The sequence below is a fragment of the Podarcis filfolensis genome (assembly GCF_964270895.1).
Source record: "Podarcis filfolensis genome assembly, chromosome: 8".
Classification (NCBI taxonomy): domain Eukaryota; kingdom Metazoa; phylum Chordata; class Lepidosauria; order Squamata; family Lacertidae; genus Podarcis; species Podarcis filfolensis.
In genome coordinates this window covers 52,347,803-52,374,225 of record NC_139611.1, presented here as the reverse complement: position 1 = coordinate 52,374,225, position 26,423 = coordinate 52,347,803, and the positions used below count along the sequence as shown (strand labels likewise).

At 49.0% G+C, this 26,423-nt stretch overlaps 2 protein-coding genes across 10 annotated transcripts in view; one reads left to right on the top strand and one right to left on the bottom strand.

Annotated features, from left to right (window-relative positions):
- Positions 1 to 15,074, top strand: part of MTSS2 (MTSS I-BAR domain containing 2) — a 58,674-nt gene extending 43,600 nt beyond the window's left edge. For 2 of the 6 annotated variants that reach the window (XM_083624884.1, XM_083624883.1), the window contains 9 exons: positions 1,125 to 1,282; positions 2,335 to 2,442; positions 4,004 to 4,101; positions 5,039 to 5,165; positions 6,760 to 6,834; positions 7,307 to 7,372; positions 8,637 to 8,813; positions 10,041 to 10,206; positions 10,542 to 15,074. In XM_083624884.1, the coding sequence (XP_083481010.1) occupies positions 1,125 to 1,282; positions 2,335 to 2,442; positions 4,004 to 4,101; positions 5,039 to 5,165; positions 6,760 to 6,834; positions 7,307 to 7,372; positions 8,637 to 8,813; positions 10,041 to 10,206; positions 10,542 to 11,305 (1,739 nt within the window). In that variant the 3' untranslated portion in view covers positions 11,306 to 15,074. The remainder of the gene's footprint in view (positions 1 to 1,124; positions 1,283 to 2,334; positions 2,443 to 4,003; positions 4,102 to 5,038; positions 5,166 to 6,759; positions 6,835 to 7,306; positions 7,373 to 8,636; positions 8,814 to 10,040; positions 10,207 to 10,541) is intronic. The other 4 variants (XM_083624888.1, XM_083624887.1, XM_083624886.1 and 1 more) reach the window with 2 other exon arrangements.
- A 2,270-nt stretch (positions 15,075 to 17,344) lies between these two features.
- The window catches only part of SF3B3 (splicing factor 3b subunit 3), a 30,655-nt gene continuing 21,576 nt past the window's right edge, over positions 17,345 to 26,423 (bottom strand). For all 4 annotated transcript variants that reach the window (XM_083624861.1, XM_083624862.1, XM_083624864.1 and 1 more), the window contains exons 18-26: positions 25,526 to 25,700; positions 24,805 to 25,010; positions 24,187 to 24,343; positions 23,259 to 23,384; positions 22,194 to 22,406; positions 21,428 to 21,526; positions 20,161 to 20,304; positions 18,586 to 18,690; positions 17,345 to 18,062 (exon numbers count right to left, since the gene is read on the bottom strand). In XM_083624861.1, the coding sequence (XP_083480987.1) occupies positions 17,922 to 18,062; positions 18,586 to 18,690; positions 20,161 to 20,304; positions 21,428 to 21,526; positions 22,194 to 22,406; positions 23,259 to 23,384; positions 24,187 to 24,343; positions 24,805 to 25,010; positions 25,526 to 25,700 (1,366 nt within the window). In that variant the 3' untranslated portion in view covers positions 17,345 to 17,921. The remainder of the gene's footprint in view (positions 18,063 to 18,585; positions 18,691 to 20,160; positions 20,305 to 21,427; positions 21,527 to 22,193; positions 22,407 to 23,258; positions 23,385 to 24,186; positions 24,344 to 24,804; positions 25,011 to 25,525; positions 25,701 to 26,423) is intronic.

Genomic DNA, 26,423 nt, shown 5'->3' with positions numbered 1-26,423 from the left:
ATTATTTGTAAGCTGCTTAATATTTAAGAAAATCCAACGCTGTATACAAAGTATTCAGTGCACAACATTCAGACTAGAAAAGACATAAATACAGTTTGTTGCTTTCCACAGTGACCAGTGATATGGCATATCTGGCCAATATCACTTCTTTCGGGATGCAGACATGGACAGAAATGTTGCCAGGGCTGATGTGGGCCAGGAGCCCAGTGCCTCCTGGAGGGCCAGCTACAGATATTAACAGTGGCCCTCACACTTTTATAGACCTATGCAATATATGCAGTCATGATGCTACTTGTCTGAAATCATCAATTTTATCACATGTGAACATCCATAAAAATTAAGCAAGCATGAAACTGAGCTTCCCTCTGTCATAACAATAGGGACTGAGAGCAACAGAACCAACATCATAGTTCATCAGAATGACAAATCCTGGACAACAGCGTCAAAGACCAGTGTTTACTTATTTAAAAAGTCATTTAACCTGCCTGCTCTTCAGGCAAAAAGGCTTCAAAAATAGCTTGTAGATTGAACAAAAAATAGCCCCTCATAGTGTTTGGCAAACCAACTTGGATGTATTTCTTCACAACCCTCTGAGTATTTTAAACATCTCTTGTACAGGTCAGAGTACTCACAAAATGGTTGCTTTTGGTTCTTGGGAGCTATTCAGTAAGTCTGGATACGGGTGCATTATGCTATAATCAAACTGGTTTAAACAGAATTTAATTTTGTGTCTGAACAATGGAAGATGAGGAATTGCCATTTATTGAGGACACGGCAGGCTCTTTGATAGAAATCTGTGACACCAGGTTGGAGTCTGCTCTATGCCCAGGTAGTGTTTATTCAGCAGAGACCACCAGTCACTGAAGATATCGGGAGACATCACTCGCAGCAGTAAAATCTAGGAAGGTTTGCTTGTTTCTAGACTGGCATTTTCCCTACCTAGAGGACCTCTCTGTGCTCCAGTTTAGGTTACCCAGTTTCACCATAGTCAGGAAATATACAGATGTGAGGCGCCACATCTGTTCAGGGGCTACCTCCAGAAGTAGGCCAGAGCTTTGAGGCTGGACCTGGGGGCTGGTGGGTGAAGAGGAGGTGATGTCTCTGTCTCCCTGTCCTTCTTTCAGGTAAAGGGGACCTGCAGCCTCAACTGGACAATGCACTCCAAGATGTCAATGACATGTACCTTCTTTTGGAAGAAACGGAGAAACAGGCTGTCCGCAAGGCACTCATTGAGGAGCGAGGGCGGTTCTGCACCTTCATCGCTTATTTGCAACCTGTGGTGGTAGGTGCCTCCCACCCCTATCTTACCCAATATTCAGCTGCCCATATTTGTTTCGTGGGTTGAGTAAACTGAGAAAACAAGTCCCTTACTTATAGTGTATTTTAATTTGCAAACAACATTCTGGCAGCCACCCCCACCCCTCCCATAGTGACATTATACATCTGGGGTATTGGTAGGTACTTAAAATATTTGGTGCACAGGCTCATTGGAGAAAAATGTGCCTCAGTTTTGTATGTGGTGATTTATGCATATAGATGCAAATTTAGGCAACTTGCAGAGGAAAAACAAACTCCGGCTCCTCCTAGACTTACTCTGAGCTATGGGGTGTCAACAGGGTTGGATTGCACCCAACACTGTCTGTCACACACCTCTGCTCCCACCTGAAGCAATGCTTTAAAAGGTCTTGCCCCGTACATATGGCTAATCTACATCCTGTCTTTATCTACCTATTCCTTTCCAAGGCTTCAGCCCTGTGCATGGGAGCCAGTCCTATTGTGGATTTAGGTGGGCTTGCCAAGTTAAGGTTAAGGAGGCTGTGTGCGCCAACAATTAATGAGACTTTGGTCGAGCCCTTCCCTTGAAATGCTGTTGATTTATTTATTTATTTATTGCATTTATATCTCGCCTTTTCCTCCAAGGAGCTCAAGGTTGTGTATGTGGTTCTTGATGACTACATATTAGATCAGCCTTCCTCAACCTGGTGCCTTCTAGTTATTTTGGACTACAACTCCCATCAGCCCCAGAGGTGGGCTGTGCTTCTGGTAGTATCGCCCAGGCTGAATTTCTAGGTTGCCTTTGGCTCTTCATCCATACTTCTGTCTCCAAGGCCAGGGAACCATATGGCTGGGCCCTGCCCAGGTTAACCCACATAACCTTCATCAGACAGAACCAGCACTTGCAAAGGGTCCATTTGTGATGCCAGGATACTTATCATAGAATCAGAAGGGACCACAAGGGCCATCTAGTCCAGCCCACTGCAATGCAGGAATATTGAGTTGTCTTTCTCCAGAACACAGTAAATGCCCGATTCTCTCCTCTTGTCTCTTTTGCAGAATGGAGAGATCACCATGCTGGGAGAGATCACCCACCTGCAAGGCATCATTGACGACCTGGTGGTCCTGACAGCTGACCCCCACAAATTGCCATCAGCCAGTGAACAGGTGGGAGAGCCAAAAGGATGGAATGCTGGGGAGGTTTTATAAAAGGATGTGTAGCTATGTGGGGGTTATTTGGATTTATATACCAAATCTGTATGTGATTCTTCAAGTCAAATTCTCAGAGTGGCTTCCAGTACAAAAGATAAAACATTAACAATTTAAAAGCGACAATAATGAGAACACAGTAGCAGCTTCCCTAAATCAGAACAAATCCTAGAAGCCCTTGATTAAATTCTCAGTTAATTTATTGCATCCTGCAGTTTGGGAAATATGGAACTAGTCCAGCCCAAGCTCCAGAATTTAATTGTGACAGGTGCCCAGATAGCCCAGCATCAAACTTCTAGCAGTGGTAGAGTCTCTAACTGAAACCGGGGAGGAGGTACCGTATTTTTCGCACTATAGGACGCACTTTTTCCCCTCCAAAAATGAAGGGGAAATGTGTGTGCGTCCTATGGGGCGAATGCAGGCTTTCGCTGAAGCCTGGAGAGCGAGAGGGGTCGGTGTGCACCGACCCCTCTCGCTCTCCAGGCTTCAGGAGAGCCGCAGCGCCAGCCCCACAAGGTCGGGGGACAGCGGGGAGGCGGAACGCCGCCATCCCGCTGTCTCCCGATGTGGTTTGGAGGCTGACGGCGGGGAGACGCATGCTTCTCCCTGCCGCCAGCCCCGCAAGCTCCGGGGACAGCTGGGAGGCGCAGCGCGCCTTCCCGCTGTCCCCGGACCTTTCTGCAGGCGGGCGGCAGGGAGAAGAGCGCTTCTCCCCGCTGCCTGCCCCGCAAGCTCCAGGGACAGCTGGGAGGCGCAGCACGTCTTCCCGCTGTCCCCGGACCTGTTCTGCAGGCGGGCGGCGGGGAGAAGAGCGCTTCTCCCCGCCGCCTGCCCCGCAAGCTCCAGGGACAGCTGGGAGGCACAGCACGTCTTCCCGCTGTCCCCGGACCTGGTCTGCAGGCGGGCAGCGGGGAGAAGAACGCTTCTCCTTGCTGCCTGCCCCGCAAGCTCCAGGGACAGCCGGCCCCACAAGCGCCTGGGGGGGAAATAAATTTTTTTTTCTTTATTTCCCCCCAAAAAAACTTGGTGCGTCCTATGGGCCGGTGCGTCCTATGGTGCGAAAAATACGGTAATCTGAAAGGAAGAAATTGGAAAATACTTCCTAGGTTCTAAATACCTTTATATAATGGAAACTCATTATTCCTTCACACCCACAGTGATGGATACAGGAGCTTAGCCAAACCAAGTAATGACTTATGGGCCTTATGTGCAAACATATGTCTTTTGAGAATTAAACAAAGAAAAGAAGTGCAAGCTTATAAGGTGGAATTGAAGGGGTTAGATGGACCAGTGGTCTCGAGGCAGCTAAAGGTGGTCTTAATGGGGCATTGTCAGAATGTGCGCCTGCCTGTGTGGGATTGTTGAGTGGCCACTGGTGGCATTTCCTCCTTTTCTGAGAAAGTAGAGTAACCCCCTGGACTCTGCTCTAATTGGGAGGACAAATGAGACACAGTTGGAAGAACGTTTTGCACCCTGAGAAGTGTCATGGAGCTACCTTTTAATGCCAAATATTTTGCAGGTGATCAAAGATTTGAAGGGCTCTGATTATAGCTGGTCTTACCAGACCCCGCCGTCCTCTCCCAGCAGCTCTGGGTCCCGCAAATCCAGCATGTGCAGGTAGGTGTGTTTGGCGCAGCTGGAGGAATCTCCCAGCTCAAGGGCATGACTGCCAAGAGGAGCATAGCATGACCTGCCTTTCTCTAAGTGGGCCTGTCGCCACTTGTAGGATCCCACGGAGGTAGCAAGTGAAGTGCTTTAATTCTTGAGTGACTCTTTTCCACACCTTTCTTTTTTTAATAGTGCTTTTTGTGGTATTTTGTTAAAAAAATCCCAAGTTCAAATAACTAATGAAAACCTCTCCCCATCCCTGTGGGAAGAGAAACTAGCGATTCAAAGCTCTGTTGACCAACAGTCCCCTAGTTTAGATCAACAGGAAGCAATGGAGTCAGTCACCTGAACTTGGAAAGGAGACATGTTTAAAGGCACAGGAGCCCTGAGGTGCTTTAAGCACATGTTGCCTGCTCATACTGCGACTGTGTCTCAGGCTCCCTCAGGAAACTCTGGCATGCCATGTGGACTAAGAAGTGGGGGAACATGGCACTTCCAGAGCAGTGGGCCTAGTGCAGAAACACCCTGGGATTGTGTGTATATATTTGTGTGTGTGTGTGTGATCATTGTCAGGCCCTCAGCACCACTGCTGTCTCTTAGCTGGGAGAGAAGAATGTGTCCCTTTCCCCCATATGCTCCTTTCCTGTCTGTAATGCCACTTAATTCCTCACAGTTTGTGTGGGTTGGACTGGTTGTTTTTTTTTAATAAATGAAAACAAAACTCTCTCTTCCTTCCTCTGCACCCCCTGCTATTCTCTCTCCTACCCCATCAATGCGCTTTGATGATGCGCTTTGTCTCTCCTGCGCGCCGCCTCCTGCCCCCCTCCTGCCCGCCATGCCGTCTCATCCTGCCACCCTTTAGCGGTGCTAGCAGTGCTCTGGGTGGCCCCCCGTGGCTCACGGGTTCTCAAACATACTCACCAACTTCCATATGTCGCTACCGCAGCCTGGCACAGCCCGTCAATGCCAACACCCGCCTGTCCAGCGTCTCATCGCATGACTCTGGCTTCATCTCCCAGGACGCCATGTTCTCCAAGCCACCTTCGCCAATGCCCTCGGACCTCACCAGTCAGGTAAGCTCAGCGGGGCAGCCGCCAAAGGCCACAGAATGTAAAGGGGAAGCCCTGGGCAAATGTGGCAGCTATCAACACTCTTCTTGCTGTTACTCTGCTGCAGGCAGGCCCAATCCGGTTGTGCATGCACAGCCTCTTAGGGGAAGTCAAGGGTGCTGGTGGCCATAGGACAGGTGACAGACCCCTGGAATGAGCTGCCATCCCCCACCCCCTCCAGTTTAATCAGATTCCTCTGCCCTCAGTCCTTCCTTTTTATAAACCAGGCTGGTTGACTACTTAGGTGGGGTAAGTTCCCAGCACTACATGGGCTGTGCAGCGGATGGATGTTCCAGTCCCATTTTAGCTGGTCCCAGGTGTGCTGTTGACAGCCACGTCTCCTTTTTGCCTGGGAAGGGAGTAGGCCCAGAAATCTGTGTGAGGAAAAGAAGCCTGCTTCTCTCCTTGGCTACCCGGTGATTGCAGAGCCCCAGGAACTAACAGCCTCAGCTCTCCAGGGGTAATGAAGAACTCCTACATAGGTGTCAAGGCTTCAGATTTGGGGGACCTGCATCTCTCATCCCTCCAGCTGAATAGCCAGGTGCACATAATGGCTTACTTCTCTGCGACTGGGGAAGAGGCTTAGTGCTGCAGGGAATGTAACAAGCCCCCTCACCCACTCAAGTAGCTTTTGCCAGCCTGCTGCCTATTAAGATGCCTGCCCCAGTGTGGCCGTTCCAGTGCGAATTAAGAACATCTGGAGGGCTCCAGGCCTGTGAAGGCAGCACTAAAGCATGGATTTCTGAATCCCACAGCCGTGGAGGGTTACAGCCACTCAAAGGTTCTCACGTCCCCATTTCTTTTAAGTGTAAAGAGCCAGCAGCTCTTTCTCTGGGGCTTCTGCAACAGATGGTCCAGAGGGATTTTATTCAAGACTTGGAGGGCGAAGGTTTATCAAGCTGCCCTGAGCCGAGGGCGGCTCCAAGAAAAGCAAGTTAAGATATCTATGAATAATGTTGTGTTTTTGTAAAGTGTCTCATGGAGGTGCAAGCAGAATGTCTGGCCTGCGGGCAGGAAGAGGGCAGCTGCCGAGTGCACCTGTGAGGAAGGTGCAGGAAGTTTGGGATGTCCCTCTGGCCTCCTGTGTGCCTTGTTTCCACACCCTGGGCGAGAGGAGTCTTTCCCCTCCTGCCTCTCTGCTTCCTGCAGCTGGTCCTTTCCTGTTGCCCTTGCAGAGGGAGGAGGCCTTCCTTCCCTCGGCTCCTTCCTCATCGCTTCCTCTGCTGAAGAGTTATTGCAGAGGGCCTGGAAGTGCCTGTGCAAAATCCATGTGAGGCCCCTCATGGGCTTCCCGTGAGCGTGTGTGGCTTCTCCGGTGCTTGCACTGCCTGCTGTGATCTAACACCTGGCTCTTGAGTGTCAAGGCTGGCTGCCCTGCGCTTGCATCTGCCTCTCTCCTCTCTCTCTCTCTCTCTCTCTCTCTCTCTCTCTCTCTCTCTCTCTCTCTCTCTCTGCCTGCTGCTTTCCCTCCACCAGCTGCTTAACCAGGTCTCTTCTCTCCCTTCTCTCCCATATGTCTGTTTTGCTCCTGCTGACCTTTGGACTTTGGGCATGGCAGAAGTCCTCCAGCTCCGCATCGTCCGAGGCCTCAGAAACCTGCCAGTCTGTTAGCGAATGCAACTCCCCGACCTCGGTCAGTTCTAGCTCTGCCCCCGGGGCATGGTCAGGCAGCCGGAAGGTGACGCGCAAATCGGCAACATCCTTCCCACCCACCCACCCACCCACCCGTCACACACCCAGGATCCAGGGATACGCACCCCACCCAGTGGCTGATGCACTGCAGGGCTTTAGCATGTCACAAACCTTTGGGGAAATGGACACCTCCTCCTGCTCCTCTGGTTGCCGTCTCCCTCTCCTCTTCTTCCTCCACCATTTCTGTTCCCGGTCCCACCTTGTTGGCTGGCTTTTGGCTCTTGGCTTTTTGATGGTTGTTGTTTTTTTGGTCCTGGCTTGATGATTCCGGTGTGATTCTGGCTTCCTCTGCAGCTCTGCCCAGCCAGTTGCCACGGGCCGCCCCCTTCCCGCCCCCTGCAGGTTGGCTGGGTGTGCAGCGGTCATGTGTGGGCTCTGGGTTCTCTTCACCGTGGTTTCTTACTGTGTTTCAGTGGAAACCCCTGAATGTAGCTCATGTGGCCAGGACTGAAGGAAGCTCCAGAAGAAGCCTTAGCCTGGTGTGTATATTGTGGTGTGTCCGTTTCCGAGATCTTGACCAGGGGAGTCAGCTGCTCCAGAGCTGGAACAGGAGCCTTCTGTGGCTCTGTTGGCTCTGGAAACATGTAGCTCCAAGCCTAATCTTCCAGCAGCAGCCTAGGGATTCCCCTCTGGAAAGCAATGGAGGTGATGCTGCAGAGGTCACTCAGGAGCAAGAGCCTCTGCTCTGCACAAGTTCCCTTCTGTTTGGGGGTTTTTCTGCATCATTTAATATGCTCAATGGTTGAACCCAGCCAGGCTCCCACCCCAGCATTTTTAGGTGCAGGTAACAAAGGCTCCCATGTGGCCCCAGATCAAACCCATCAGGCTGTCTGAAGCAGTAGTTCTTTCCTCTTGCACACTGGCATTGTGAGCACATCAAAGTTCTCTGGAAACAGGAAATGCTGCTTCCTTCTTCCTGAACACAAGAAGCCTGCGTCAGGACAGCTTTGGGATGGCAGAATATGAACTATTTCCCCTCAACTGACCCACCTGCCTCCCCCCCCCCAAAAAAAAGTCTCTTCAATGTCCCTGTGCTGCCATCTCTCTGAGTTCAGACAGGAACTGCTTGGTGTGCGTGGAGTGAAGTGGTGGTGTGGGGGGCTGAGAACAGCCCCTGCCTCGAAGTCCTTCCATTCTCAGATCAGCCATGAGCTCACTGAGTGCTTTTAGACAGCAGTCTGCCTTTCAGGACCATTGTATGGATCGCACAGAACCGAATGTGCTATGTTTTGAACATGCAGTGTTTATATAGCACTTTCTGTAAGAGGGAAGATGCATTCACCTGACTTTTTCCAGAAAATGTGTTTGAGGAGAGTGAGAGAATTGGGATTCCAGTGGGATGGGGGACATATATTGTTGGAGGTATCATGACTGTCAGCTGCTTCAAGCTCTTGGGGAAGCAGCCCACACTTTTAAAAGGAAGCAGGCACCCTCCTGGCCTGGCACCTCCACCTTTCCTGTCTTTGTTGAAACCCTTTTTAAGCCAAGAGGGGATTTCTCCGTCACCAGCCCAACAGAGCAAAATGGTGGCAGAGCCATTTTGTGATTGCCACAACCCCTGCTCTTTGCCCTGGGGTGGCCCTTTTGCCAATTCCTCTCTCCCCACCCCCTTGCCCAATCCCTCTCCATCCAGTCTCATCTCCCATTTCTACCCTATTCCATACCCACCTGACTTTGCACTGCTGTGCCCGATGTTGGGGCCCCAGCTGTGCCGTCCTACCCATCTCCTCTTGGATTTTGCAGGATTGGTCCAAGGCTAGCCTCTATGAACAGCCGGTGGCAACCACACTGCAGCGAAGGAAGGACCGCGTAGAGCATCTCCGTGAAGCTGAGCTGGGCTCCACCAGCCTGCTATACCCAGGAATCAGCTTGGAGGAAGGCTCCAGGCCCCGCATGTCCCCAGCCTCCATTGCTGCCAAGGTATAGCCAGCTTCAGTGTCAAAATGGGAGAGCGGGGGAACAGGAACTTGCAATAGGTTTGGTACCCAGCTGATGGAGCACTTACTTGTCCCAAACCTTAGCTAGGAGAGAGGCAAATCCCTGGAGAAGACTCGGGCCTCTTCTGCATGTCTTGTTCCAGAGGGAGATTTATCCAAATAGCAACTGGCATCCTTGAGCTGAGTGCAGAAGGGAATTTCAGGGCAGCAGAGGAAGTTCTCTCAGAGAAGTGTTTTGCAGTTGATGGGTTTTGCTCATATGAATTGTCAGAAATTGCCACCCCCAGCATGCCATTGCATGCCAGCAGCTTCCTGTATAGTCCTTTGCCCTGATGGGGCTGTGGAGCCCTGGAGGAATTGAATGATGCATGTCTGTTGCTTATCCTTCATATGTTTGGTGAGGGACCTGCTTGAGTGACCCTGGCAGACGTGATGCCTACTCTCACCAGTTGCTGTATGTGAGTCACTGGGGAATAGCCATGGGAGGGAGGGAGGGAGGGCTGGCCACTGCCTTTGGGTGCCACTTTCCTCCTCCCACTTCCACCTTGCCTCTGCCCCACAAAGCCCCCTCACTTAAGCCCCCCCCCCCAGTACAGTGGTACCTCGGGTTACATACGCTTCAGGTTACATACGCTTCAGGTTACAGATTCTGCTAACCCAGAAATAGTGCTTCAGGTTAAGAACTTTGCTTCAGGTTGAAACAGAAATCATGCTCCGGTGGCAGCGGGAGGCCCCATTAGCTAAAGTGGTGCTTCAGGTTAAGAACAGTTTCAGGTTAAGTACACACCTCCGGAACGAATTAAGTACTTAACCCGAGGTACCACTGTACACACAAAAGAAATGGGAATTCTTTGCACATCCTGTCTTGAACAGAGCTGCAAATGATGAGGGGCTCATGGGGTGCATGTGGAATTGGGGCACACATGTTAGCCTGGGAGAGATCCAGGCTAACCACCCTCATGGCATCAGCTGCTTGCCCCCTGCAGGTGTTGTCTTCATGGCCAACATAGTTTTGGGGAATGAGATAACTTGATCATTCTCCTATCTCCCCATCTCCACTTGCTTTCCATTAATGTTTTCTGACCTTTGGGTGCAGGTGGCCTGGCCCAGGCACACACATGGTGTCATCTCCTGCAGCTCAGGGTGCCATTTGTTTTGAGACCAGCTCATCACACCTCTCACTCCCCACCCCATTTTGTTTCTCCATCAGCATGGGGAGGAGGTGTCCCCAGCCGCAAGTGACCTGGCCATGGTGCTGACCCGAGGACTGAGTCTTGAGCACCAGAAGAGTAGCCGGGACTCCCTGCAGTACTCCAGTGGCTACAGCACACAAACCACCACTCCTTCCTGCTCTGAGGACACCATCCCCTCGCAAGGTATCTCTGCCAATGGGCTTCTTGGCACTCAGGGAAGGAGTGGGGTGGCGTTTTACTTAATGTGGTTGCCCAGTTTAACGATAATTTTTTTTAGGGTGGCATACATGGTTATTATATTTATCTATATCTTGCCTCCCCCACCCATGGGATTCAAGGCAGCTTACAACTAAAATAGACACGGGTTATATATATTAACAGAATCAAAATATATACGTATGAAAGATCTCATATAGTGGAGAGTGTTGCGCATGGGGTGCAGTAGTGGCTGCTTGGCTGTGCTGCACCTGCCAGCTGAGAACGCTGACACTCACCCTGTCCATCTGTCGCCTCCACAGGCTCAGATTACGACTGCTATTCCGTGAACGGCGACATGGAAGGGGAGAGCCAGAGCGAATTCGACAAATCCTCGACTATCCCTCGCAACAGCAACATCGCCCAGAATTACCGGCGCATGATCCAGACCAAGCGGCCTGCTTCTACTGCTGGCCTGCCCACCGGCACTGCCCTGCCCACCGGCGCCACGCCAGGGGTGGCCACCATCCGCCGCACACCTTCCACCAAGCCCACGGTACGCCGAACCCTCTCCAACGCCGGCCCCATTCCCATCAGACCCCCCATCGTCCCTGTCAAGACGCCAACAGTGCCTGACTCCCCTGGGTACACCGGCCCCACCCGGGTGGGCAGCGAGGAATGTGTGTTCTACACTGACGATGCCTCACCAAGCGCCATGGACTTTGCCAAAGCCTCGCCCAAGAGGCTGAGCCTGCCAAACACCGCCTGGGGCAGCAACGTGATGGAGATCTCTGTGTACGCCGGGAAGCACCTCTCCACCGAGGAGGAGGAGCAGCAGCTGGCAGCCAACCGACACAGCCTGGTGGAGAAGATTGGGGAGCTAGTGGCCAGTGCCCATGCTCTTGGCGAGGGCCAGTTTCCCTTCCCCACCGGGGTCTCTGCCCTCGGTCCCGGGGAAGAGACACCCACTCCTCCCCCGGCGGCCTCCAGCGACCCTCCGGCGGAAGACATGCTGGTGGCCATCCGCCGTGGAGTGCGCCTTCGCAGGACCATCACCAATGACAGGTCGGCGCCCCGGTTTTTGTGATGGACTCTTCCCCAGCGCCTGCTCAGTGCCCACCCGGTGCCTGGAGAGCAACCAGAGTCAGGACTAAACCAGGGGAAATGGAAGAGAAGTAAACGAACCACAAAAGGCAAAGCCACTTTATGGAGATCGTGTCAAGAGTCTAGATATAAAGGAGACTAATCTATATGCCTTTGCTAACAAACCTGCACAGGCACAGCCTGGCACTGAACTGGTTTTGGAGCCTCTTTTATACACATTGTTTTTCCATCTGCTGCCCTGCCCAGGTTTCCTTTCCCCTCCTGCACCTTCCTTCATCCTCGCCTGCAGAGAGACCGGTTGCTGCTGCCGCCACAAGGAGGGAGGCCATTCCCTTGCTCCATGATTGTCAGGGAGGAGTGAAAACCTGAACTGGATCTAGCAACTACAGTGTTCTTAGTATAAACTACACACACACCCCAACACACTTGCACATGGCAAAGAAATGGAGGCTGCCGTTCCTAGAGAGCACCCACCTCCTCCGGACAAAAAAATGCACTGTTAGTCCTGTGCTGAATCCTTCCTTCACAGCTCTCTGTCTGTTTGTCTGTCTGTTTGTCTGTCTTTCCAGTTATTTTCTGTTTGCCATCTGTTTGTATCAGCTACTTCAAGAAAGACTTTATAAGCAGCAGTTAACACCCCCGTGAACAATCCCATGAACAATCCCGGAAGCCTCTCGTGTTCCCAGGTGCATCCCAAATGCGCAGCTGGAGGAGAGAGTGCAAAGGACAGGGAGTGGACAACCTGCAGGCATGTCACCAGGCAGGAGGGCCCAATCCCCCCCAACAAGAGGCTGAGTCACAGCCACAGACTTATCGGCCTCCGTTTCCTCAGTGGCTCTACTGGGAGCAGAGTGGGCAGGTTGGTTATATTCAGGAAGAGGATTGCGCTCTCGTCCCAAGTGGGGTAGGAGCTCTGTAATCTGAGAGGCCGAGGATTGGGCTGCTGTTGACCTGCCCTCAGTGCCACTTCAGGACAGGGCTTGAACCTTTTGGTAAGAGCAGTGGCCATGGTTCTCCCCTGAAGGTGGTAGGGAGGGAGCAGAATTGGCAGTGATGGAAAGGTGAAGGTGGACAGCTGTTGCTCTGGAATAGCTGTAGCTAAGTGGATATAGGGGCAAAAGAAGCCTTTTTGTGGATGGTAGTGGAGGACTTTGGTAATTGAGGGCCTTGGAGGGTTTTGAAAGCAGGGTGTGTGCAAAGACCAAGGGTGTCTGCTCTTGAATTCTACAACCATCTGGCAAGGCCAAAGGTGGTTAAACTGATGCTCACAGGTTCTGGTATCACTGGAAAGGCTGTAGCGGAGTGGTAGAGCACCTGCTTGGCATGCAGAAGGTCCCAGGTTCAACTGTTGGCATCTCCAGATAAGAATAGGAAAGATCTTTGTTGTGGGAGGCTGCTACCAAGCAGTGTTAGGCAAGGCTGAGTTAGGTGGAATGCAGTGTCCTCTGCCTTTTCCAATGTAAGCCTGTTTTGGCCAGGTATGGGTATGGTTATGACTAAACCTGTGAGTGTGTGGCAGGGTGCCTCTTCTAACAGCATCGAAAGGGGCCCCATTTTGTCAATATTGGGTGGATACTTTGAAAAGGGTAAAAAGTATCTGCAGAGAGGGAAATAGCTGAACCAACTCTCTTGGTTGGTTCGTTTACCTTTGGTGATATTCCCCGATTCACCCTGACCTGCTCATGAAATTAGAGTCCACTGCTGTAATTTAATTTTTTTAAAAAGTGCCCCAGCAGAAAGTGAGGAAAGAATTGCCACAAGCAGGCTTTAAAAATGGGGGCAGAGGGGATTTACAGAAACAGACCAGCTCCCTTGTTCTGGTTTTGGCCTCCAAGATCCATAACCAAATGAATATTCAGCACAGCTTCTTCCTCTGTGCTTGGAGCTGAAGGAGCATGAGTTGGATTGCAGCTCCCAGCCAGAAGCTCCAGCTTGGGCCATGCAGCTGCTGTAAGAATATCCACATTTCTCAGTTTTAGGCCAGGGGTGGAGAACTTTTCACCTTCCAATGTTATTAAGACTTCCATCAATGCTGACCATGGGCTAGGCCGGTTTCTGGGCCTGATGGGAGTTAAGAGTTCAGCAGGGCTGGAGTTTAGGGCACGCAAGCCAGGTAGTCAGAAGGAACATAAATACAAATTGTGCCTATCACTTTTTTTAAGCTGTTTTGCTTACTTCCATCTGCCCCCCCCCCCCCCAATTTGGAACATACCTGCCTATTCTGCCCCGCAGAAACAACTTGTTGAGGGTTTGGATAAATTCATTGAGTTTATATTAGTTATGTAATGCAACTGTTTTAACAACTGCTTATACCCAGATCTGGAGAGTGCAAGAGACTTGGATCTACCTTGTGCTCACCCTGATATTGTCCCAGATAGTCTAGAAATCGGCTGTGTTGGCAAATGGAAAGTGATGTTGGGAAAGGGGACAGTCTTGAAAGAAAGAGAAAGTGATGGGGAAAGTCAGTGGCTGGGAATTAAGGTGGTCTAAAGTGAGGGGGAAAGAGGGAGAGGCCTTTCCCTGTGCTTGACTAGGAAGGAATCAGAGAATTGTAGAGTTGGAAGGAACCACGAGGGTCATCTAGTCCAACCCTTTGCAATGCAGAAATCTTTTGTCCAACACAGGGCCTGGCCCTGGGTTAAGAGTCTCATGCTTTACAGATCAAGCTTCCTCAACAAATGAGGGTCCATTAAACGGCCCCTGCTGCATAACCTCCACCTTTTGTGTTTGTTGGGCTCAAGAATGAGCATGTCTTGCTTTCCTGTCCTGGGACTGTCGAGTATCCAAGGATCACTGAACAGCACAGATGTAGCACATATGGGGTGGCTAAAGTGGGGGAGGCAGAGCCCATGCTAGACATTAGGGGCTTCCTTTGTCTTTGAACTGGCCAGGCATTCGAGAACAGAGCTTACCCATGCAAAGAAAAAAATGAAAGATGGGCTTGTGACAATTATTCCAAGAGAGATGCCACCACGTTTCTCATAGCAGCAGCATGGTGGTCAACAACCCTTTCTAAAGTAGAGAGAGAGCACAGCTGTGGACAGCGTTGAGTGTTGTGTGGTGAGGCACGAGCAAAGCACAGCGGTGGTGAATACACGAGGTGGCCAAAGCAGCCAACGCAAGGCCCTTTGCAAGGGCTGGGGAGCGTAGAAGCCTCTGAGAAAGCACAACTGCGCCTGCTCCCTCTTGCTGGATCCTCCCCGTCTCCCCATCCTTAGCCCCTGCAAGGCACAGCAGGGCCTGGTGTTGTCGTTGTTGTACATAGAGCCACAGCAGTCCCCTCCACCCTCCCCACAGCCCAGACGTCTTATGTGCGCTTGCGTGGGTGTCACGTTGTAGCCTCCTTAACTCTTATACTGTCGTAGTAATAACAGTTTAGTTTCTAACCAACCAACCTTCCTGTGGGTGCCCCCCTCCTCCCTGTCATGGCCAGAAATGACAACAGTGACAATGCGTGAAAAATGTTTGCATTTTGCTTTTTATTTTTATTTTTTTTTTGTACAGAGGAAAAAAACCCTTTAAAATGTCTCTCTCAACTGATGTTAACTATTCTGGTGCTGTTAACTTGTTCTTTTTTTCTAATTTATTTTCCCTACCCCCCCCCCCTTGCTAGCAGCCCTGGCCTTACCCACCCGCCCTCTTTCATTCTTAAAGTTAATTATCCTTCCCTTCTCCCTTCATTTAAAATAGTCACTGCTACAAGTAACGAATGCACTGTGAAGATTCCAGTATTAATAAAAGTTGTACTGTAATTAACGCAAATTGTTTCCTCCCACCCCATCCCACCCATTCTTACTCTCCTACGCGTAAGAGGAACAAAGCAGTTGTTTCTTCAGGCCAGGCACACAACATCCACAGGTGGTTTTCCTACCTGTAACCCTCCTGGAATCACAACACAAATGCTAACACACATTTGTCCCAGCCATTCCAATTCTGAATTTATGGTTACAGAAATGGAAAGGTAAGTGTATTTTTTCAAAACAAAGCACCAGCTTCTATAGTTCTAGCCTAGTAGGGGTTCTTAGAGAGATGTCTTAAGGTGTATTTCAGACAAGCATAAGAGCCTGCTGGATTGTAGGACCCATCCCGCTCTGGCAGAGACAAACCAGATGCCTGTAGGAAACTCAAAGGGCAAAGCACAATAGAAACTCCTTGTGTGATTCCCAGCAACTGGCATTCAGAAGCACACTGCCTCCAACAGTGGAGGTAGCAATCAATAGCTGCCTCTCTCTGTATCTTCTCTGTATCTTCTGTATCTTCTCAAATGGAAAGCAATAAGCATACGTTGGGTTTTTTTTAGCCTTCTGGGGCCTTTCTTTTTCTAATGCTGTTGCTCTAAAGCCGCAGCCCCTGGACTAGGAGAAAGGAGCTGGGCGTTGCTGATTTCAGTTCTAGCCAGTGCATCAATCCCCAACCCTCTCTCTTCTCACAGCCATTTGCATAATTCCAGCACCTTGTCACAAGAAACCAGCATTTCCATGCCCATAGAATCTAAAGAGCTGCTTAGTATCCAAGTGTGCCTGCTTGTGTATGTGGAGAAGTAACAGGGGTGAAGTCTGAGGGGTATTATTTCTGTAGCTTCCACTATAGCAGCATAGAAGATAGTTCTTCCCCACAGCAAGCTTTACCACAGTCTTTGTCACTGACAGTTGCCCTTCACATCAATCCCCACCCGTAATCACTGAACCATTTCAAGGCTGGGCTGTGTTAGGCCTCTCCACCAGCCCCAACCTTAGTGAGGCAGCTGGGCAGCAGCAGTCCTCAAAGGCTACACACTGCTCCACTCTGCCCTTGTCTAAGAGGGCAAGAGACTTCCCAACCAGACACAGATTGCTCCCTTTCCCGCAATCCCTCACTGGCTACTGGCTCCCTTCTGATGGGCTCTCCTTTTCTTGGAGTCAGAGAAGGTCCAGTGTGGCAGTTTGACACAGCATGTCAGCGCCTACCCAAAGCCGAAATATAGAGATTTTCAGCTGACAAGACAATCTGCTTAGTTCTACTTCTGAAATGGATGATATCCAATCCAGAACTCCCACATCCATACATGGAAGGAGAAATAGCACTTTAAAGTAATTGTTCAGTGAAGACATTTGAAACAAAAGCAACCTGAAGCACCAGGAAAGTCTTGAAAGAGGCCCAGAAAGCCTGGCCCAATTCTAGATCTGAAATCACCTGGCTTTGGGCTTAAATAAAATACTGTTCTCTGTAGCCTGATCCAGCAAGTGCCCATTCCACCAAGGGGCTGTGCTGCCAGTTCCACTGTATTTCTAGCTGGACCTCAACTCAAGGTGAGCTCACGACTATTAAAACCAGACACTGGTCTCTCAGCAGCCAGCACATTTTGAACTAAACATCTGGTCCCCATAATATCTGAAGAGCACTTGTATCTCTTCAAGCAAGTATCTGTGTTTAGGAGCTGCAGCCAGTCACAAGTTCCATAGACACCTGCACTGTCCTCCAGAGGTCAGTAACCTGTGCCCTCCAAATATTTGCTACAGCTCCCATTATCCCTGACTATTGGGCCAGGCTGACTCGGATGAATCAAACCCCTGTATTACATTTAAAACAAGTAGTCAGCCCACCACAGAAACAAAGAGATCTGTCATTCACATGTAATGCAGCCCGAAGAATGGCTCGGAGGGAGGAAGTGCAAAAGGTTTGCTTTTGAGGAAAGTAAACATAACAGCAATGTTATCTTCTCTGAAGGGGTAGGGTAGGGTAGGTTGGGAGACAATTCCAGAACTTAAGTATAAACCTCCTTAGGACAGCTGAGAGGGCTGAACAAGTCTTCCACAGCAGAGTAAATGGAGAGTAAGATCTCTAGAGAAATACAGAGCCTAATACTGGACACTGCAAGTGCAGGGAAACGTGGCTTTCCTCTGCAGCCCAAAGGGTAAGAAGTGCATCATTTTAAAATGAATGACAAGATTGATCCTCCCATGAATTTAATGTGCCATTGGCAGAGCTCCTCCCTAGCTCATGTCCCCAGGAGCAGGTAAAATTCATGAGAGAAGTCACCAAACAGGTTTGTCAGCCAACCTTTAATCCAGATGCTGGGTTTTATTAAAGAAAAATCTATGGCCAGATTCACACAGGCCATCTCTTCAGCAGACAAAAGGCTAACTTGGTACAAGACTCTATTTACAAACACAGAGATAAAAACTGCAGGATGGAAAAATTACACCAGCCACGCCCACAAGGCTTCCCCGACACTGGCCAATGGAAGAGGAGGAGCCCTAACGTCCCTGTGCTCATATCTTACCAACTCAGAAAAGGGGACTTCATCTAGCTAGCTCACTTGACAAGGAAAGGGCACCAGGGCCTTGTCCAAGGGCAGGTCGGTAGTGGGTGCAGCACCCAAACTGTCTGTAAAAAGGGTGGAGCCAGAAACACACCTGAAAGGGGAGGCCTCGCCACTTGGGAGAACCTGACTGACTCCTGGAACAGCATGGACAGAACAGGTTGATGACATGGTTGGACTTTCAAGTCACTGGAAGAAAACAAGAGTACCAAAGTGGGAGCAACTGGCCAAAAAAGCTCATACCCTTCAAAACATCTTTGGAACAGGAATCCCAGCCACGTCCCTGAAAAGGTGCCTCTCAGAAAGCATAGCGGGTGCGGATGTCCTCTAGCTTCTTGGACACCTCTGGTGGGGTCCTGTCCAGCTCTTCAGACACATTCTTCTGCTTGTTGGGCTCCATGGAGTTGAACTGCTCACACAGATCCCCATCAATGACATTCTAGCAAGAGAAAGAAAGGGTGGGGGGCTATTTTAGAAGCTGCAGCCCATGGAACAAAGGAGGGAATGGGCTCAAGCACAGAAAGCAGACCCAAAGCATACAGAAAAAGAGGCCATGGTTTCCCAAGAAAAAAGAAGACCCACCTTGATACCTAGGTCAGTTCTAACAGGATGCTACCATCACCAGGGAGAATTGCAATAGGGAATCGCGGGGAGGGGGCTTGAAATCTATACATATCACTTGGAAAAGATAAACGTCCATTCAGACAAACCACCCAGATGGTGAAAAAGAAAAAGTCAGAGAATCACGTAGACATATATGCCCCATTGCTGATTACCTTTCTTAGCAAGCAGAATCCTGTCTTGGAAAAGCCATTCCAGCAACCTAAGCAGATGCTCTGACCAAAGCATAAAATGCAGGGGAAAATTTGGCCTTCACATTGGCAACTTTTACCCATGAGCAGAGCTCAAGTGTTTACTAGCATATGATGGACACATAGCAGAGACCCACAAACTCAGCCTACCTTCACTGGGAAGTAATAGGAGCGGAAGCTGAGGTGGTCTCGTCCACAGAGAGGAGGGTGTTCAGACCTCAGATGCATCTCAACGTGTTGGAAGAAGTCATGATCCTGAAGAGAGAGAGAGCGCCATCAAAGGGAAAGGAAAACAGCTGGAAGCAGCAGTGTCAGGCCACACCCGGTGCCAGCATTGAGAAGAGGAGCGGCTGTGATTGGTACACTAGTTGACAACACACCACCTGAACAAATTTCCTAGAGCAGGGGTAGGCAACCTAAGGCCCGGGGGCCGGATGCGGCCCAATTGCCTTCTAAATCCGGTCTGCGGATGGTCTGGGAATCAGTGTGTTTTTACATGAGTAGACTGTGTGCTTTTATTTAAAATGCCTCTCTGGGTTATTTGTGGGGCATAGGAATTCATTCAATATCTTTTTTTCAAAATATAGTCCAGCCCACCAGATGGTCTGAGGGATAGTGAACCGGCCCACGGCTGAAAAAGGTTGCTCACCCCTGTCCTGGAGAGAGTGAGTCCTCTGCAGGCGGGCATGCATCATTTTGGGGAAGGATGTATATAAATAGCAGGAAGTTCATCACAAAGCACTGGTCCAATGTGGATTTCCCTCTTTAGAAACCTGCCTGGACTTCAGATATCACCTTATTTGTATCTGCCCATTCTTCCAGTCTCCCAAGAAGGAGCCTGGCATATAGTTTAGAGGCTACATCTAACAAACTAATGGGTCTATAATTGGCAGGATTTTTCTTATCAACCTTTTTATATATTGGGGCAATTATACTCAGCTTCCACCCTTCCGGTATGTGACCTGAGCTGTTAATATATGAAAACAGTTTTGCAAAAATGGGGACCAGAAATCCAGAGATTTATCTTATAAATCTCCACTGGGCTCATGTCTTCTCCTGGACCTTTATTGGCTAGTTGGCTTATGATTAGCCTCTTAATCTGATTGGGGGGTGATGTCTGGCCATTCTGGCAGTTATAATAACTGAGTATAGTAAACTTGTGAGGGTGAGTCAGAGCGGGGGCCATATATTCCTGTAAAATATGTCACCCAGTCCTTTCCTTGGACAGATGCTTCTAACAAGTAGCCCAGCCCATTTGTACCTTGGGCAACCAAATGCCAAAATTTCCCTGAGTCCTTTTTAGCTCTGCTTCATTCTGTCATGCGATAAAATTTCAGTCATGCCTCATGGGCAGAGCCAACTGGCAAATGTGGGTGTCACCTGTGTCAGCAAAGGTTTTTAGAGTACATTCTATTGCCAGGTATCAGTGTATGCACTGGGGAGGGGGGAGATATTACAGAGAGCAAAGAGAGCCATAGGCAACTCAGGTCAGCCAAGCTCAGCAGCCAAGCTCAGTACGTGCATTAAAGCAGATCCATTTCTGATCCACACAAGGAAGAGCCAAGAGGCCAACTGTGGGCAGGGAGTGGCAGAGCCTCCCCTGCCTTTCAGCTTTGTCTTCCATCCTCCCATAACTCACTGTCACTACTGCAGGGCATTAAGTGCTCCTGCTGCACTATGTAGATGAACAACTCTTAATATTTCCATCATACAAGAACTTCCTACCTCATGTGATGTAAACGGGACCAGAATGCCAATGCCCCCAGATAAGGTCGTGTAGACAAGAGATTCAGAGCCTCCGGGGATTAGAGTTGTCTTCTGCAGGGACAGGACTGTTTCCCCTACATGGTAGTTCATAATCACCTCTGCCTGAAAGGAAGACAAGCAAGAGTTCAGTAGGTGACCTAAGATAACGCATTAAATCAAGACAATCTCATTTTCATCAAAGAAAACCTACATTTATCACTTCCAGTGGTTGGTGAGGACATTTCTAAACACACTTATAATGCAAACTTGCAACAATGATTTCCTATGTGTAATGCTTGGGGAGGGAGGTGCTATTAGGCTACTGGAGTACATTGGACCCCTTCCATTATGAGCACAGTATTTCATTAGGACTGTATTTCACATTTCTAAAATGCAGTGTCAATTAAATTATCCCCCCCTAAAACAGGATGACTGTTGAAATATGTCTTAAAATTTACTTCCTGCTAGCTAAGTGTAAAAAATAAAATTGTGTAGGAGGGTTATCTCTCCTACAGTAACAGGGGTGCTATGAACCTCAGAAGACATTGCAAATAAAATAAAAAATTAAGCAAACCTGAATCACTTCATACTCCCTATACTGGCTCAACAATTACATGGGGTCAGTTGTCCTGGGTTGTTTCTCCCCCATACTGTTTCAAGTTTCATTTAACTAACAGGGGTCCAATGTTCCCCTATTGGAAAGGAAAACTGTCCCTCCTCTCCCCAGGAACTTCTCAAAACAGAGTAGGGGGAAATCACAAAAGTTTTGCCTGTATCATGTTACAGCATTTCAAGAACATGGAAGAGATTTTTCTGTGAACTTTTTAAAAATCCCTATTCCTTTGTGCACACACACAAAAAAAGCAACAACTACAAACAACCCTAATTACAAAGCTCCAAAGGCACCTGCTTGACCACAGGAGTACAATTTCACTCTGTGCAGGGGTTTAACTCTGCTCCACATTGCATTTATGTAGACACAGAAGTTAATTTCAAAAGCCCTTTCAGGCTTCAACCGGCAGACAGACATGTTATTAATTCCATACGGATACTCTGGCTTTTAAAAACCAATTCACCGTAACATGTTTTTTATCAGTAGATTTATGCATAGATTTATATATTCTTAAAAAGGAAGTTGCTGGTTCCAGAAAAAGGCAGGTAATGAAGTTAATAAATAACCAGAGAACTAGAAAGAGCCTCCAGTTTCTCACCTGAGGAAGCACCCCCTTCCCTACACCAAAGTTACCTTTTGAGAAGCCCCATTAAGAAGGCCTCTATCCCACAACGCCTTGTTTCCAGTTGGGTCCTCATCTACCTCATCATTTGTGTTGGGCGGCAGCCGCACCTACAGGAGGAGGCATCAAGAGAGTCAAACTCACACGTGGCCTCAGTGGCAAATGGGAATAACTAGAAGGTGTTGTAAGCATGAATTCAGAAAAGCCCAAACAAGCAAACACTCTGCATGTCACATCAAACCACAGTGAGTGCCCCAACCTGGGTTCACAGCATGTTTCTCCCCCAACAAACCATGAGAGTTAGCCAAGGTTTGTTCTTGACTCATTGCCTGTGCTTGTTGGAAGCAAACAAACCAACAGGATGAGGTCTGGAAGTCACAACAAGCCATCGCAGCAGCAGCAGGCGAGGAGCAGAGCAAGAACTTTTCAGCAGCATGCACCAACACAACCACATAAATCCGCAGCCTGTTTTTAGCTGTGGGCTGACTGTGGTGTGTAATCCAGGCCACAAAAGGAGAGCAACAAAGCATATGTCTCCATTAACAGAACAGTCACAAGGTGTGCACTTTGGCAGAAAAGTCCAGAGGAAGTTGCCACCGCCCATGACAGCAGCGTGTGAGTGTGGGAGAAAGGTCTCACAGGCCACCAGCTAAATGGTGCTTAGCAAAAGCAAAAGGCAGGGGTTTCCCTGGCGTCTCCCGCATCAGGGAATCAAAATAGCAGGACAGTTCTCAAATGAGCCCCAGGAGTTTCCTGGCTGCCTTCAGGCTGACTCACCACACAGATGTTGCCAAACTTGTCAGCTCCAGCCACTGTGTCATAGTCGAGAAGGCAGGCAGTGGTGACCCAGCGGGGGTGGGTGTCATCTGCAAAAATGATCAGCTGGTTCTCGTTCCTCTTGTAGCGCACCCAGATGAAGCTCTCCTGGACATCCGAGACGATCACTCGGTGCCCAATGGTTTGGATCCCACAGATGTAGTTGGCAATGTGCTGGGAAACGACAGCAATTCAGAAAAACAGTTCAAAAAGCAGAAAAGGGAGGCTGTTCAAGGCAAGCCCCAAAATCCCTTCCTGAGCCACTACGCAAATGAAATCTGAACATCACTGGCATCTCTCTGCAAGGCTATGATCATTTATAGTGCAACAGCTGTAGCTTTCTAAGAGAGAAAAGGGGAGTTGGGACATTGCTTATCTGTGATCACCTTCTATACCTGGATGTGCACCGAGAACCACTGCTAACATCATTCTAGGGAGCTCTCCTGATTCTAGAAATACTCAGAAGGCCAAACAAACAAGGAAAAAGCAAATATGTGAAATATGAAAATCTTCCTCTTTCTACTTTCTATAACCCAGAACCCGCCAGAACTACAAATCCCATCATCCTTGACCATTGGCCACACTGACAGGAGCTGATGAGAGTTGCAGTCCAAAACATTTGGAGGGCTCCAGGCTGCTCTGTGCCCTTTTATGCAGACGGTTCACTACACCATTATAAAGTTGGTGTCAGGAACGACTAAAAAAAAAAATCCAAAACTTTCAACTATCACCTTGTGTGAATCACAGGCCATAGCTTCATAAAACACAAGACCACACCTTTGAACCTCAGATTCTCAATTCTATTCCCAAGGGAAAGAAAGGTACAGAGAGGGTGGAAACAGCCCTGAAGACTTGCCCCTTAAGCAATCTGAAGGAAGTCAAAGCTCTGGGCAAGAGAAAGTTTCCCTGGAACTTGAAAAAAGTTCAAAGGTTTCAACCAAATTTGTTAAAAGTGATAGGGTATGTCTGCATTAGGAAATGCAGCTTCCAGGAGATCTGCACACACAAACACAACATTCTAAATACCTTATTCTCACACTTCCGGAGCAGCTTCTTCTTGCCCAAGTCATATACCCGTAAGAGTTTCCCCACACCAATGAGCACTCTGCCTTGGAAGGGGGCAATAGCAGCTGGTACCTCCTCTACTGGGGTCTGAACAGAAAGGAAATGAAAGAGAAGAAGCCTTAGTCAAGCAGTCTAAACAAAGATAATTAATACTATCCTCACTGCATAGATGACGCCCCGCCACTGCAGGGATGGGCAAGTTTCAGCCCTGGCAAAGGATGCAGATCCACCACCAGTGAGTTTTGGGGCCCACTTGAATCAAGTACCCATTTGCATCCACTGGGGAAGAGATGACATTGCAAGCCAAAAGGACAAACTGCCTCTAGTAAGGGGTCTCCTAGTCCAGCTCCTGCCCAACAAAAGAACCTGCCTCCACACAGGTCCAGGCTGCTAGGTATCTACAAGGAGGGAGAATTCAACTTTTGCAGTGCTCTGTACATTGTTGGTTTTCTCCACACCAACAGAAGCCAAAGTATTCAGCAACCACCATCAGGTGCTGCAAAAGCTCAAGTCAGATCACCTATAAATGACCCATTCACAGGTCTATGCTTGTTTTGCTTCAAATGTCCATTAGATAACTGCAACTGTCACACCATTACTACTTTAATTGCTCAAATTTCCCTGGCAGCAAGCAATGTGCATATTTTTTGCATGGCAAACACAGGCAAAATCCAATGTGATTTTTGATACAGCTGCTGTTTTGTGGACAGAAGGAAAACCATTTGTGGAGTAGTTACTAACAGTGATGGTCCTCTGTTCCCAACCAAGAGATTTCCATCCCAAAGAGTCAGGTCTCATAAGTACATTTTAGCAACCTCTTGGCAAGCCCCATCCATGTTCATCTTCCCAGATTCCTCCCCCTCCAACCACAAGTGGAGGAAATTCTCACCTTGTGCAAGAACTCAAGCTTCTCCCCACTGTTTATCAACTTATAGGTGTAGACAAAGCCTCCAGCCACAGAGCGTGGGTTCAGGATGAGGTCCTTGGCTACGCCCACTAGAACATGCCAGTCGTCACCACCATTGGCAAATCGGCACACTGCCACACTGTAGAGAGCCAGAACGATAATGTTACTTAACAAGACAAGGGAAGACTGGGAAGGCAAAAGAAGCAGTTGCTTCACAGCAACAAAGAACAAGAGAGAACACTTTGGGGGAAGGCAGTAGCGAAGAGTATGTTGTACCATTTGCTTGAGCTAAGGCAGCATAGAAATGCAATATGCAAACTCAATGAGATTTAATTAGGGCCGTTGTCAGCTGAGCAGATCATGGTAAATGACTGCCGAGTATCGGCCCCAAACAACTTCAGATAGACCACTTTTTTGCTTTATTTAATTAGATTCTAGAGTAATCTGGCAACAATAGTATAAGTAAATATTTGGTTTGACTGGTGTACTTCAAGTATGACCAAAGTATGACCTGGTATAAAGAGTAATTTTTATTATTTAGCAGAAAGGGCAGTGTTCAAAATGGTAACTTGCTTCAGAGGTGCAGACACTGTTCCTTACCTGAAGGCAGCTTCATTTTGCTCCAGCTGGACTAGATCTAAAGTGTTTCCTTGGATGGGGTTCATCACCCGGACAACAGACGCCCATTGTCCATTTCCTGCTTTTGGGGCACCAAAGATGGACTCGGGAAGGTTCTCATTCAGAAACGCTGCCGCCATCTCTGCAGCTAGTTCCCTCTCATCTTCCCCTGCAGCTTCCACCATTTCCTGCAATGCACAAGGGGGCAAAAAAAAGGACTGTAAGAGCTGCCTGCTCTATCTCTAGTGCAGCATCCTGTTCTCACAGTGGCCAAAACAGATGCCTCTTGGAAGCCCAAGCAGGACCTAAGTCATTCCCAACAACTGGCATTTAGAGGCATGCTGCTTTTGGCAATGGAGACAGAATATAGTCATCATGGTTAGTAGGCAACTGATAATCTACTTCTCTGTGAAGTTGTTTAATGCTCTTTTAAAGCCATCGAAGTTGGTGGCCACCACTGCTTCTTGTGATTATGATGATTAGGCAGTCCTAACTGAGGTGCAGAAAGTAAGTGAGCTTTTCCATGGGTTACAAAAGCAGACTAGCCTCCTCTCTAGAAAGGAAAGTGGTGACTGCTCTGCACTGTGTTGCGACGACTTCCCCACCAAGTGCAGCAGCAGCAAAAGAAGCTCCAGCTAACAGAATCCTGTCCCTGCCCTTCTTTGGTGAGAGCTGGGCCCGAGGCAGAAGCCAGGCATGTTACCTCCGCCATCTGCTGCTTCCTTTGGGCTTTAGTGGCCTCAGTATAAGCATTGTGGTCCGTCTCAATGATGATTAGGTTGTTGCTCTCAGGGTGGATGACAAACTTCCTAGGAGTGTACTGCAACGGGAAGGCAACCTGGTTGAAGACAGCTCCAAGCTTCTCCAGGGCCAAAATCCTGTGGGAGCCAAAAAGTTGCAGACATTAAGCTTATCCCAGTGAGCCACCTTAAAGGAACTAAAAGGACATCCAAGCCGAACAATGGAGCCTCCCTGGTGGGCAGGCATCTGTGGCATGAACCACCTTCCATCAAGCAGAGCGGGACATTTTCAACCTGAAAACTGGCAACTTGCCTGGTAGCCATCAGTGATGGGGAGCTCCATGAGTGTGTGAGTGAAAGGCACAGGAGGAAAGGGTCCTTGTGCCCCTCCTCCTTCAGTCTGCTTAGTGGAAGGAAGAGTGTTGTATATTCACCTGCACTTGCATGATGACTAGGGACTAGTTACTTTTGCAGGCTAATTTACAATGGCCACCCCTGACAGCCAATTCACAGTACTTTGTATTCTATGGAGCTTCATGCAGGAAAGCCTGTGGATATCAGCATGGCAGGTAACCCCCTTTAGTATTCAAGATCAGGAGAAACAGCTACCTCCTGCCCCTGAAGATAAATCAAGTAGGCCTTCAACAAAACCAACATGGCTGCTATTTCAGAACCACCTAACGCTTTGTGAAAAAGTAGAGCAGCTTCTGAAGTGAACACTCCACAGACTGGCTACCACCAAGGAATAATCTCCTCCCAACAACCAGTCATGTTTCAGGTGGGTTGCCATGGGTGGGTGGCTGCCATGTATAGCTCCCCTTCCCATCTTGAGCAACTGGGAAGGAGGTCAGATCAAGCCAC